Source organism: Mastigoproctus giganteus, chromosome 2 (assembly GCF_048544385.1).
Source record: "Mastigoproctus giganteus isolate SK-2022 chromosome 2, ASM4854438v1, whole genome shotgun sequence".
Lineage (NCBI taxonomy): Eukaryota > Metazoa > Arthropoda > Arachnida > Uropygi > Thelyphonidae > Mastigoproctus > Mastigoproctus giganteus.
The window spans coordinates 1,400,399-1,414,880 of NC_143576.1; the positions used below are offsets into that span (position 1 = coordinate 1,400,399).

General features: G+C 36.0%; 1 protein-coding gene across 2 annotated transcripts in view; it reads right to left on the reverse strand.

Moving 5' to 3' along the window:
• l(3)80Fj (lethal (3) 80Fj) overlaps nt 1–14,482 on the reverse strand; it is a 694,407-nt gene that overhangs the window by 436,653 nt on the left and 243,272 nt on the right. For both annotated transcript variants that reach the window (XM_090387924.1, XM_090387932.1), the window contains exon 19: nt 748–872. In XM_090387924.1, the coding sequence (XP_090244050.1) occupies nt 748–872 (125 nt within the window). The remainder of the gene's footprint in view (nt 1–747; nt 873–14,482) is intronic.

Genomic DNA, 14,482 nt, shown 5'->3' on the forward strand with positions numbered 1-14,482 from the left:
ACTCCAGTAAATGTAAATAGCATATATGTACATACCACTCTAGTAAATGTAAATAGCATATCTAGTGAATGCTGTTCATTAGATATGCTTAGTTCTCTAAATATGTTCAGTGTATCAACATAAGAAAAAAACAAAGGCTGGAATAATTAATTTGTTCATTTCCTCCAGGACTGATGCATTTTAGCCAGCACAATATACCACAGACCTAAAATTAACCAATGATAAATTGTGTATAAGGAAACTTGAAAGGGTCCCTAGAAGACTGTACTGTAGTTCTTGTAGGCTGGTCAGCTGACTCATTCCCCAGTTATGTGTCCAGGAACTCAAGGTTACATGTTCACTTTCAAAATTAGATGTATAATACCATTTATCTATTTATAATGCAATGAAACACCAACATGGCTATTTCAAGGTTTATCACTGTCTCAGTTGACAAACAGGCAACGTATCAGTACCACACCTGGCAAACAGTGGCAACTGAACTATAAGAGATACTCAAAAATTGTATAAAGTCCAGGTTTACTGAAGTTATAAACTAATGATTTCATAGTACTTAAAGTCTTCTTTAAATAAGTAACAAAAACAAAAATGTCACAAGCAACAGAACTAAAACAAAGAATGTGCATAAAAAGAAAAGTTTCCTAAAACTGCTCGTACCAGGTTTCCAGCAGCTGCTAATTAAACATCATGAATATATAATACAAACACATCATAATGCTAAAATAATTATATTAACTGTATACTTACTGGAGAAAATGTGTGCAAGTCAAAAATGTGGCTACTAATTTCCTCAGTTGCTCCATGCAGGAATGTAATAGGATCCTGATGAAGCATGGTCAACAGTTTTACCCACATATTAGGTTGTACACTCACTGCAAAATGATCAGAAAAGAAAGGAGATTAAATCCCAAATACAAAGAATAACTCAATCTGAAGCCTATTTTAAACTAAACTCAAACTATCAGATATACAGGGTGATTATAACAGACAGGTAATACTTTCAGGAGCAATTCAGGACATGACAAGGTTATGGAGCTAATAATCATTCAGAATCAGACACAACTTTGAATTGTAAAAAATAGCAATAGAATTTTCAATGGTTAAAACAACGAAAATAATAAAAAGAATAAACAAAATTGCACCCAGTATGAATATACATTTTACTAGGTATGTGTATACTCATTCTTGTTTATTATTTTTTATAACTGAAAACTCCATAACCATTTTTTTAAATTCAAATAGCCACAGTAACATAACATTCAGAATAAGAAATGTTTATATAAACTTTTCATTGTTTTCAGGTCCTGAATACAGCTTGGACATAGAGCTCACATTATTAAACACCTACAGGCTTAACCATTTAAAACAAAACACTATATCCATGGAGTTAAAATGATACAAATTTAAAAATTCCCTCATTATTAACATTTTTATATAGGTATACATTAATTCCAGTAAATGCTGAAAAAGCTTACACAGCACAAATTCTCACAAGAACTCAGTGAAGTGTCACAAGGGCTATGCTTTGGATACCAACTTCAGTTTACTGCTATACACTTACTCTTTTAACATTTTCCCTACAAAAAAAAAAAAAAAAAAAAAACATGACAAGTTGGGGGAATGAGATGGTCAAAATCCTTTTGAAATAACATTACAATCAAAACATTCTTCCAGTACATTCATAATAATATTGGCTCTGTGGAAGGTGGAACTATCTAGTAAGAATTAGCAGTATCTTTCATCTTCTTCTTCCAACAAAGTAACAAACTCTGATACAATCTTCTATCACTCAACTCAACATTTGTTTTGTTAAGAAATTTTGGCCAAATATGCTTATGTGACAAACTGCAGGCTCCCCTGTCATGTTCAATCAGCTTTAGAGGTTTCCAGGTCATTTTGTGACAGGTTCAGCACCAGTCTGCTACAATTTGCTGATCACATTACCAATGTCAACCTAGGGATTTTTTTTAGCGCCACTGAAATGTCACATACGACCAATTGGTACGGCACTCTATTATCATTCCACACTGGAAATCTGTTAACTCCACTGACTGCAGCATTTTGCATTCACAATCATATCACTGTCCACTTGAAGGCCTACTTGCATATTTATAGTTGGTTCTGACATGATGCTTGGGTAGGACATAACCATTGATGGAAAGTATTTCACATATTATTGGACAGGCAACATGTGGGAGGGAGGGAGGGAGGGAGGGAGGGAGGGAGAGAGAGAGAGATAAAAAATATAAGAAAAAAAAATTTATATTATACAGCTTTAATTAAACATTAAACTGAAGGGATAAGTTTAGAGGTTTTATTAAGTGTTCTATGAAGTTATAATCTTAGTAATTAATTGATAAGAAGATAATTATATTTACTTTTTTACTTGTTTTAATCACAGTAAAAGAAACAAAAAACCAACCTTGTTTTGTTAACAGTGGTTTATGAGAGGCCATGTTTTTTGGCACAAACACTATCTGGTAAGATAGTGTTTGTGTCTGGTAAGACTGCAGTAATAATTCAGACAGCATGGGTTTGTTGAGGGGAATACTTGTCTGACCAATTTGACTGGATAGTATGATGTGGTTACAAGGGAACTGGATGCAGAAAATAATTTTGATATCATATACTTAGAGTTCAGGAAAGCATTTGATACTGTTGCACATAGAAGACTATTGTACAAATCGGAGCAGTATGGCATTAAGGGCAAGTTGCTACAATGCACTTTCCCTTAATGCCATACTGCTATAAAAGGGTTGTTGAGTGGGAGATGATAGTGGTAATTAATGACACTGCTCTTTGTGAACTAATGTTATTAGTGGAGTTTCCCCAGGGTTCGGGGAACTCCACTAATAACACTGGTGGGCCCATTGGTGTTTTGTATATATTTATCAATGATATTGATAAAGATATATCAGGCTTAATGTCCAAGTTAATGACAGTAATGACAGTATTCTACTACAACAGGATTAGAGGACAACAGGACTAGATAAGATACTTTGTGGAGATGATGATGATACATTTAAAACTTCTGAAGGGTAGCTTTGGAGATGGAAGGCTCATCATTAAATATCCAGGTTAGACTTGTAGACAAATTTGCATCTGGTGACTTTACAGTAGCAGAAGCATTTCTGCATAATGTGATTCAAGATGGTGAATTCACAGATGAACAGCTGTACAACTGTGACAAAACAGTGTACTATAAACTTCGCCCCAACAAGCCACCATACATTAAAAATGCACCCAATGCGGCATGAAAATCAACAAAGAGAGAATTATGTTAATGTGTGCAAACAAGACCAGTAAAACAGTAAAAACAAAGCTTCCGATGTTTTAAGCAAGTGAACATGAAATCTCTGTTATTTTTAAATAAAGTCCTCCACTGCTTGTGTGACGAATGATATTTTTGCTTCATGGTTTGAAAGTGAGTTTATACCATTAGTGAGACACCATTTGCTTTCCAAAAAAACTTGAAGAAAAAGCTCTGTTACTTTTTATCACAGCCCAGCTCATATTTTGGCTAATGTCCTGAAATTGAAATATGGCAAGATCAGGTTGCATTTCAGCCAAGGAACATAATTGCACTAATTCAGCCCATGGATCAGGATACATTCAAGCCTTCAATACCTACTATTGAGGTGAACTTTGTAATTCAAGTTCTAGGTTATTATTAGTGGTCTTGTCTTTTCCAATAAATTTTTTCCAGTAACTGAAAACAGCTGGATAAAATTATAGGAAAACATGAGATCACTAACCTTGAATTAGCAGTATTTCCAGAACAAGAGGCAAAGCTAGTTATAATGCATTTGGTGAATTTTGGAACAAATGACCTAGCTGCTTGGTTTGAGATGGAAGTATAAGCTCCAGATGCAAGAAGAAATCACAACTTCTGTGAACAGTGGGAAGACAATTGACAAACAGAAGGCCAATGACATAGGGAGTCACTCAGAAGATAATGCAAATGACTTGTGTAAGGAAAAAAGCAAGAGAAATTAACAAAGTGCTTAAAAACATTGAGGTGACAGTGTGACTAGAATGTCAGAGTGATGGAGAACACCTTCATTTATTACATCTGACCATTATTAAAAATCATGTACTGAAAAAATGCTGTCATCAGTTCCGGCAAAGTAAATAATGACTATTTCAGAATGTATGCATAAAATGTAAATCCATACCAGCATTGTGCATTAGTAGAATGTAAAGGGAGTGATATAACCTTTAATAATTTGCCTTTTAGGCATAAAACATTAGTAAATAAAGTATTAATTTACTAAGTAAAGTGGATTTATATTAAAAAAAACTGGGAATAAAAAATGGTAAAATATTTTTAGCTATAATGTGCTTTCCATATATAACATGAGCATTAAAGTTTTCACCTGACACCTGCATTATATCAGAGTTGCACTGTGTTTAAATCTGTATGTGGATGTTAATTAATTTTTCTCCTGGAGAAGGAAGCAATTTAGTTAGACTCAGGCACATATAACCAACTGCTTAGTTATTAGTTAAATTAGTTTATTCTTTCATTTTAATTGATTTCATTTTTTTACATCAAAAAAATATCTAAAACACATTTTAGATATTTTTTTGATGTAAAACATCTAGCTGCACCTAACAATGTAATGTAATGAAAATGCAAACAAAAAAAAAGAAATAGTTGACAAATATTTGTATTGTTGCATTAGAATTATTGAGGCATATGATGCAAGAAAGCAAACTTATACAGCATCAGACGAAAAAAAAAAAAAAAAAAAAAAAACATTCCCATTTCACCCAACTGGTCACTCCAAATGTTTGTCTAGTTCAATCTTAAATTTATTTAAGCTATCAACTTCCACAACAACAGATGGAAGTCTCTTCCAGCAATCAACTACCCGCTGGCTAAAGACAAATTTACACACATCTATTCTACAACTATCTTTCCCCAATTTGAATCTATGCCCCCTCAGGTTCTTAATCTAAGCATGCGGAAGTACCCTATCAGGCACTGAGCCTGCTCAAACCATTCAAGGCCTTATACATCTCAATCAGATCACCTTGCAGGTGCCTAGTCTCCAGATGTTGCAACTTGCAGAACTGAAGCCTTTCTTTGTAAGAGCACCCCTTTGTTCCTCTCACCAATGTTGTTGCCCTTCTCAGTACTCTTACTAGCAACTCTGGATCCTTCCTAAAATGAGGCCTCCAGACCTGTATACAGTACTCAAGGTGTGGCCTGACTATTGCCTTATATAAAGGGATAATCACCTCCTTGTCTCTGCTAGCAAAATTCCTATATATTATTGACAAAACTCCATGACCTGCTTTGGCAGCCCGTCTGCATTTCAGAGAACTTCATATCTGACTGCACAATTACCCCCATATCTATTTCATTTCCGACCTTCCTGAGTGTAGTACCACACAGTTGGTACATTTCTCTTGGGTTACTGCTACCCATATGGAGTACTTTGCATTTGTCAATGTTAAACTTCAGTTGCCACTTCTTAGCCCATCTGCCTAACTTTTCTAGATCCTGTTGCAGTAGCATACTGTCTTTACTGTCATTAACAACCCTGCCAACCATTGTATCATCTGCAAACTTGGACATTAAGCCTGATATAACTTCATCAATATCACTGATAAATACACAAAATAACAATGGGCCCAGCACCTAACCCTGGGGGTACTCCACTAATAACATTAGTCCACATAGAGCAGTGTCCATTTATTACCGCTCTCTGCCATCTTCCACTCAACCATCACTTTATCCATTTCAGTAACCTGCCCTTAATGCCATACCACTCCAATTTGTACAGCAGTCTTCCATGTGCAACACAATCAAAAGCTTCCCTGAAATCCAAGTATATGATATCAAAATTATTTTTTGCAACCAGTTCCTTTGTGACCACATTGTAGTATCCAATCAAATTGGTCAGACAAGACTTCCCCTTAACAAACCAGTGTTGTGTCTGAACTATTACTGCTGTCTTGTCTAGGTGAACCTGTATCACCTCTTTAAGTGACTCCATTATTTTCCCCGGAACAGAAGTTGAACTAACAAGTCTATAATTATTTGTCACCCTTTGAACCACCTTTGTGAATTGGGGATACATTTGCACATCTCCAGTCCATGGGGACCTCCCCTGACTCTAAGGATGCTCTCATAATGATGGCTAAGGTTTACTTACTTCCCTTGCTGCCTCCATTATAACTGGATAGATTCCATCTGCCACAGGTGCCTTTTTTATGTTTAACTTCAACAATTTCTCTTTAACTTTGCTCTCAGTTATTACAAAATCACTTAGCTCCCTGTTAGAGTTTGATAAACTTCTGGCCCTCCTTGAATTTCTCCTCATGTGTGAATGTAGATGCAAATTCCCCTCCTTGAATAACTCCTAATGTGTGAATGTCGATGCAAAATAGTCATTCAATTTATCAGCTACTTGAGCAGGATCATCAATAGTCAAACCATCTATGTTAAGTGGACCAATCTGATTCATCCCCTTCCTTCTAGAGTTTACATAAGTAAAGAACTCTGCTGTTTTTCTTTGTGTCCTTTGCCAAAGATTTCTCGTAATCTGTCTTCGCCTGCCGTTGCAATTATACTTCCTGCAGTAGAAACTACAGGAAGTTTGATTGTGATGTCATACTGTTCAACAAATGGCTACAATCAAATGGCTAATTGGGATATTGGCTTGGATTTCACTAACCTCTTCCAAGTCAAGGATGTTTTCACATAAAATAAAACATCTTTCATGCACACAAGGTGTACACACTGTTTTTTTTTTTTTTTTTTTCATAATGATGTACAAATACTAATGATGCTCAATATCATTTGTTACTTGCTGAATAAGTTACAAAGAGACATAACCAATTACTATGCAAATTATCATTTTGAAGAAAAGAAAAAATAAAGCAATATGAAATAAAGGCACCTGTTTTTTTAATAAATTGTTTTGACATTAAAAAAAAAAATAATTTTGATAAATGTGATTGTAAACAGAAAAAAAAAAAAAAAAAAAAAAGCTTCAACAGCAAGCATGCAGCATACTTCGCATGCTCAATACTAAAATATTTATTTTATTTTATTTTTTTCAGCAATACTTCTCTGATTCTAACAATAGATGATTCACATCAAAACTATAATGAAGAAAAGGGAATAAAAAAATTTAGGGTGATATCATTTTACTGGATAACAATTATTTTTGTTAACCAGTACATAACAAACATAAATTATCATAGCAGCCAACTTCTGACTTTCAAAACATTGGACATATGATAAATGATGCAAACGAACTTTCAGCATGTATGATATTATCATCTTCACTGTGAGAAGATTCAATATCTATTTTTGCATTTCTTTCTGTGCAGTGCACAATGACTTTAAGTTTATCTGATTACATCACATTTTCTGCTACCATCTGCTCTGAACCCACCTGTTTAGTATACCAAACCTGCACCAACTAATATTATAATAAGTGCATTATGACCTTAGTAGCCCTTGCACCAATAAATCAAACAAACATTTTCTGCATTTGAAACTGAAAAGGTCACATCTACCAACAGTACACAAAGTAAATGTGTTACCTTTTCAATATTTTGCAACACATGGTAAATCTTGCACACAAATCTTCTGAAATCTTGTCTATATATATATATATATATATATATATATTTTTTTTTTTTTTTTTTTAAGCTCTTAATCTTAAGCAGGGAAAAGCAAAGATTTTTCGAGGAAAACATGAATGATTTTTAAGAAAAAATTCAAGAGGGAAAAGGGAAATTTAAAATTTGGACTTTGCCTTTAAATTAAATTTCACTGACTTATTGTGCACATTTTATATTTAAATACAGCAAACAGGATTGTACCAGAACGATTCCCTTCAAACATTAACTTACACAAAATTTTTTTGTCTGTGTATTTCTGTTTGGATTGCATACACTAGACAACTGATCATGACTGCATCGAGCGAGATAGTTTTGCTGACTGTGCCCTCTTCATTCACAGATTTGTTTATAGCAATTTTCCTGTTGTCTGGATTTGGCTGTCAAGAGCACCTCCAAAGTTTCACAAGTAGAAAATCTAATGTGTGCATTTGTTATTTTACCTTGGGTAAATATCCTCTCAAACACGGCTATCAAGAATTGTTAAAATTCCAAACAAGGCTTGGGATAATTTGTTATATTCAAACTTCCTTGTGCACTGGCCAGTTCCCCAACCATTATTACTTACTTCAATTCTTTCTTCTTTCATAAAAAAGTATGGTAAGTTTTCACACTCAACTTGACAAAAATTATACTGCAGAACATCATTGATATCTTCAGTGATACCAAGGACTACTGGAAACTTGACAAAAATTTCATATTTAAAAATCATGCAGGGACAACTGACGATATTCATGCTACCTCAGCATTTATAAGACCATCATTATTTAATGGGAATTTGTACACTACATAGTCACATGCAACAATAAAGTACTTTCTTGTTTGAAAAAAAAGAACTTCAGCAGTAAAAATGGCTACGACTAAGTCAAAATGTTTCTGATTCAGCACCTACTTTGGTATGCTAGAGTAGACTCGAAATAATGGTACCCTAAATAACAGAACATTCGAGTTAACGGCACATTGGGATTGAATGTTTACATACAGCACAGATGTCTTGAAGGTTGTTATTGTTTGTTTTATTTGGAGCATTAGCAACTAAGACCATATTGCTCCAGGATATGCAGTGGTCATTCCCTGACCTTTCTGCATCCTCCGTATTTGGTGGTGACGGACTCGAGCCCTGGTCTAATCTGCTCCTTCCCACCTGGCTACGGAGGCGCCATGTCTTGAAGGGCCGAAAAAAGAAAACAGCAAGCCACACGACTACTGTACAGTATTTGTTTATGCTTGCCATTTTGAAAGTGAATTCTGCACTGATATCACGAATTATACTGCTGTTTTACATTTACTTTAAATTAAAAACCCCTCACTATGGTTCCTAAAGTTAATAAACCTCATACAGAGAAGAAAAGAAGAACAGCTGTTGTTGTTGATGGGGTTTTAAGTGCAATGGCTACTTAGGCCATATTGCACTTATGAAAGTGGTTCATACTGCTTGTGTTGGTTGATTTAGAAGCAGTTAAAAACAGCTATACAATCCTATTCGTTTTAGGAAGGAGAAGAATTCTATGAGATTTGATTTTTCGCCTATGATATGGCTAAGCAACAAAGGTTCCTTTAAGTTCTCCAGAGAACTGAATGACACTAGTCAAGCATTATTATATAGAGTACATTCCAGAAGTATATGTTTGACTGTGAGTGGTGTATGACAGTGATTACACTGAAGAGGGTCATTCCCAGACAAAAGGAATAGATTGGTTAAATGAGTATGTCTGGCTCTGGCTAAAATTACTTCTTCTTGTCTGTTTGCAATGAGGCTGGAAGCCCATAATTTTGGTAGAGGTTTAATTTGAAGTAGTTTATTATGAATTTGCATTTGCCACTGGAGAGTCCATCGACCTTTACATATACTTTGTATATTCATTTTATAATCTGTGAAGGGTACTAGGGAATTCGTTGGAGCTGAGCTGGATGGATGTTTGACAGCATCATCCGCAATTTCATTTCCTGATATTTCAGTATGGCCTGGGATCCAGCAGAAGATAACCTTTTGCTGATGCACTGTGAGATGTATCAACTGTGTTCTGATGAGCTTTAATAATGGGTTAGTAGGTGGGGAATTGTTTTGCATGGCTAATACGGAACTTTGCGAGTCTGTGTATATTATGCTGTTTTGAACTGACTTAAGGAAAATATTTTCTAATGCAAGGTTTAATGCATATAATTCAGTTGTGTAGCTACTACACTCAGTTAGAAGGGATAGAGAAATCGTAGTATCAGGGAGTAGGTTAACCCACTCCCTGATACTACGCACTGCTGCATCCAATCCACTCTCAGACTTCAATCCATCTGTAAATATCTTAGCAAAGTCGGGGATAATGCTGAGTATGCTCAATGTGCAGCTGTGGGATGTTAAGTCTGATAGAGAGTATTTTCCCCACTGGTGGAAATAATTGTCACAAGATGGCATGTGACAAACCATGGAGGGTCGGGATCTATAGGATCTTGCAAGATTTTATTGAAGTGTATATATCCCAATTTTCTACTAATTGCTTTAGCCTAATACCAGCAGACCGAACTGTCTGTGGTTTGTTTCTATAGAAGGTCATATACTGCCAATCATACCAAGTATTGACCAATTACAATGGGTCACCTGGCTTTGGATCTTGGTTGCATAGTTCAACAGCAACATCTTTTTCCTGATATTTAGAGGAGGTTCGTGGGCTTCAACATACAAACTTTGCACTGGAGATGTTCTGAACACACCTAGTGCTGTTCTAAGAGCTGAATGTTGAATAGGGTTGAGGTGAGATAAAGCACTCTCCCTAGCACAATTGAAGACATGCACGCCATAGTTCAGGCGTGATCTGATTATGGTTCTGTATAAGTGAAGCAGGCTGTAACGATCTGCTCCCCATGTTGTGGCTGATAAGACTGGAGTATGTTCAGTTTTTAATTGACAAGTAGTCCAGAGACATTCAATGTCTTGGATAAAGTTTTTAGAAAGGGTTTCCCAGTAACAAACTTGAAAAGATCTCTGTTGAAGGAAATTTTGGATAAAATATGGTAAATTACCTCTCAGGTCAAGAGCATGTAGATCTTTTAAGATGCTGAAATACCACGCAGTGTCAAAGGCTTTCTCAATGTCAAGACAGACCATGACGAGGTGTTCCTTTCTGATGAAAACATTTCTGATGTTTGTCTCGGCTTTGATCATGAGATTCAATGAAGATCGGTTTTTCTGGAATCCAAAATGGTTGTTGTTAATCAAGTTTTGGGACTCAAGGAACCAAGTGAGGTGGCGATGTATCATTTTCTCAAGGGTTTTGCTGAGGCAGCTGGTAAGGGATATCGTCCTGTAATTTTGAGGAACAGAATGATCTTTACTGGGTTTTGCAATTACTAGTATATAAGAATGATGCCAGGATCTTGTGAAGGTATGTTCAGAAAAAATTCTGATTGAAAAATATGAGCAACAAAGAGTGATCTTTGACCCAATTTCAGAGCATTACATAAAATATCCCATCAGGGCCAGCAGCACTGTTTCTTGAATTGGTAAGGGATTGCTGCAGCAAAAGCATGGTAAATGGTTGATTATAAGGTAAAGCAGAACTGTCAGTGAAATTTAGTCTGGATTTCTCCATAACTGTTTTAAGTTTTTGAAATGTTTGATCATAAGCGATAGAAGAAGACAACCGAGAAAATAAGACTCCCAGTGCATTTGATATTTCTATAGGAGTAGAGAGCTCCTGCCCATTCCACTTCAGAAGTGGGGTGGATAGAGGAGGAAATTTACTGTTTAAACATTTTATTTTTCTGATTAATAATTAATCTGTTATCGGTATTTTTATTTAGTGAAGAGGCAAATTTAATCCTACTTTCTTTTTTTGCTTTATGTCTGATATAACGAGCTTTTGCGATAAGACATTTATAATTAATAAGATTGGAGGTCGTTGGATGTTTGGGGAAAAGGTTCCACACTTTGTTTTTCTCTTTTTCGCATTGTTACAGTCTTTCACATTGTTACAGTCTTTCGCATTGTTTTCACTAGTAATTTATTTTTCGTCTATTTCTTACTTGATATTGAGGAATGGCAGCAGATGCGGCTGTCAGAATTTGATTTGTGATGTGCGCAATAACACTGTTGATGGAACCAGACTGAATGATATTGTTGTTAAATGATATGTGTGTTCTGTATTTTGTCCATCAGCCCTTGAAAATTTCCATTTAATTGGATTTTCTGTTGGGAGGGAATAGGATGTTTGAATTTTGCAGATTAACGGATAATGGTAGCTGCTATTAGGATCACTCAGAGTTACCCAATCTATACTTAGAAAGAGGATTGGAGAACATATGGAAAGGTCTATTGCTGATGTTGAATCTGTAGGGAGATGGATATACGTAGGAGAGCCTGTATTTATTAATGTTAAATTTTGCCTGTCAATCAACATTTCGATAAGCTTTCCTCGTCTGTCTGAGGTAGGGGAAGCCCATAGTGAGGTCCCCCTACTTCAGACATTAAATTAGTCTCCTAGTAAACAAAATGGAGATGGTAACTGCAAAACAAGATCTTCAATTTACTGAATAGTATATCGATGATTTGGCAGAAGATAGATTGAAACCAGTGTCAGAGTGATATCATTTACAGTGCATGTCTAAGGCAGTTTGCAATGTGATGAGTCTAGAGGGGATGCTTGAACCCACAAGTATTGCTACTCCTCCATAAGCATAAGCACTGTTAGTGTCAGCTCTGTCTTGTCTGAATATAGTATAATTTTTGATTGTAACTGAGACCTGAGGTGTCAAATTCATTTCCTGAAAGCACATTGCAAGAGGTTTATAGTGGTGAATTAATTCATGGATATCATCGATGTTACTGCGAAGGCCTCTACAATTCCACTGAATAATGTGTTCCATGATTTGGTTTTGTAAGAGGGAGATGAATCTGTTTGCCTTTTAGGAGTGGGTATAACGATCAAGTTTATATATATTTTTTCTTGGAAAGTTGGGATGAGCTGAATCATTTTTATCTTCCATATCACCATCTGCATACAATTCGAGAAGATCTTCTTGGGTGATCACATCATCGGTATCCATCCTTGTTGGGTGTGACTGTTTAACCTCAACAGGATCCAATTTTTGCAATTTTTCTGCTACTTCACTTTTGGTTATGCTTTGAGTTGGAACTGGGAGTAGTGTATTGTTACTTTGGCCTACTGTCTTTGGTTTAGATGTAAGCTGGGTTGACAGAACTGATCAAGCCCAGTCTGCGATCAATTTATCTGGAAAGAGTGACACTTCCATCTGACATGTTACTGATTGGAGAAAGTGGATAGCCGGAATGCTTAATTTAACTTGTTTTCTAGCTTCTTGATATGAGACTTTATTTTCAGTCTTGTATTTTTCTATTTTCTTCCCTAACTTCCAGAGATCACATTCTATAGAGTATGCTGGATGGTTGCTCCTGCAATTAGGACACTGCGGGGTCTGTGCCTTGCATTCTGATTGATTACTGAATTGTATAGCCACAGTTTGGACATGTTGAAACTCCACGGCATGCTGTCTGGGAGTAATGAAATTTCTGGCATTTGTAGCATCTTAAGGGATTTGAGATAAAGAGTCGAACACGACAATATAAGTAACCTGCTTTGACTGAAGCTGGTAGACTTGATGTATTGAAGGTTAGAATTATGTTACGTGTTGAGACTAACTTGCCATCTTTTCATATCATGATTCTTTTTGCCTGAGTTACTTTTTGTTCCTTTAGTTCCTGGACTATTTCTTCTTCAGAAATGTTTAATAGATCCCATTCAGTAATCACTCCCTTGGAAGAATTCAGGGTGCTATGTGGAGTGACTTGAATTGGAATTCCACCTAAAGAATGAATCTTGGGTGAGAAGTCTCCATTAGCAAGTCCCCAGATTGGAGATGTTTCCCCATTTTTGGTGATGCTGCTGCATTTTCCAGGCATCATTCTATGATGAAAGGGGAGAGCTTGCTAACAGGTTGTGCCGACAGAGAATGGATAATCACAAAGGGTGGTGATTCCTGTCTGCCAGCTTCTTTTTTCATTCTCTTTGAGGTAGAGAAGTCATGGTCCGTTTCATGGTTTTCATATTGAGCACTCTTGGGCTCCAAACGAGGAAATTCATTAATTTCCATTTCTGCGCCTTTTATCTCTGAGGGTTGGTTTATCCCCCAGGTTACTGGCCCCACCATGTGGAGGCAGGAGCAGTGCCACCAGTGACCGATAAGAAGTTAGTGGTTAGTGTGTTAGAGAAGTTAGTTATATATACTAAAGGTGTCTTTCCTTTCTTGTAGGAGGCTTCCTTCTTTATTTAAAAAGAGCCAGAAAATAAATAACTTTGAAAGTAAAGGCTTTAGAAATCTCTTTTACAACTTCTCTATAGAAATAACACTTTGAAATTCACTTTGGAAATTGCTAGATCATTCGCTTGGCACTTGGAACCAAGAAGAACAGCTTTAAAGCTTTGTGACAAACTTGATATAACCCAAACTATTTCATTAGTTTGGGTTATATCAAGTTTTATTACATTAGGGTCACTGGGAAAGTTAATTCATATACGCATGTGTATTGTGTCTGTAAATTGCGTGTGCTCTCTGGTCAATTTGCCTGTTTTGTTAGACCCCAGTTTCTGGGGGAAAACCTTGCTATCTATGCCTGAGACCAACTAACTCAGCCACAGAGTGAAAAATGCCCATTAAAACCCGGGCCTTTTCTACCTGGTGTAGGAAGGACAGTGATGACGACTGTGCTACCCGCACAGACTAAACTTGATATAATAGAGAAAATAAAGCAGGGTGTAAGCAGGAGTGTATTCATGGCAGAATATAACATTGGATCGTCAACGTGTTTATGTTTTTTTATGTACAGTTAATA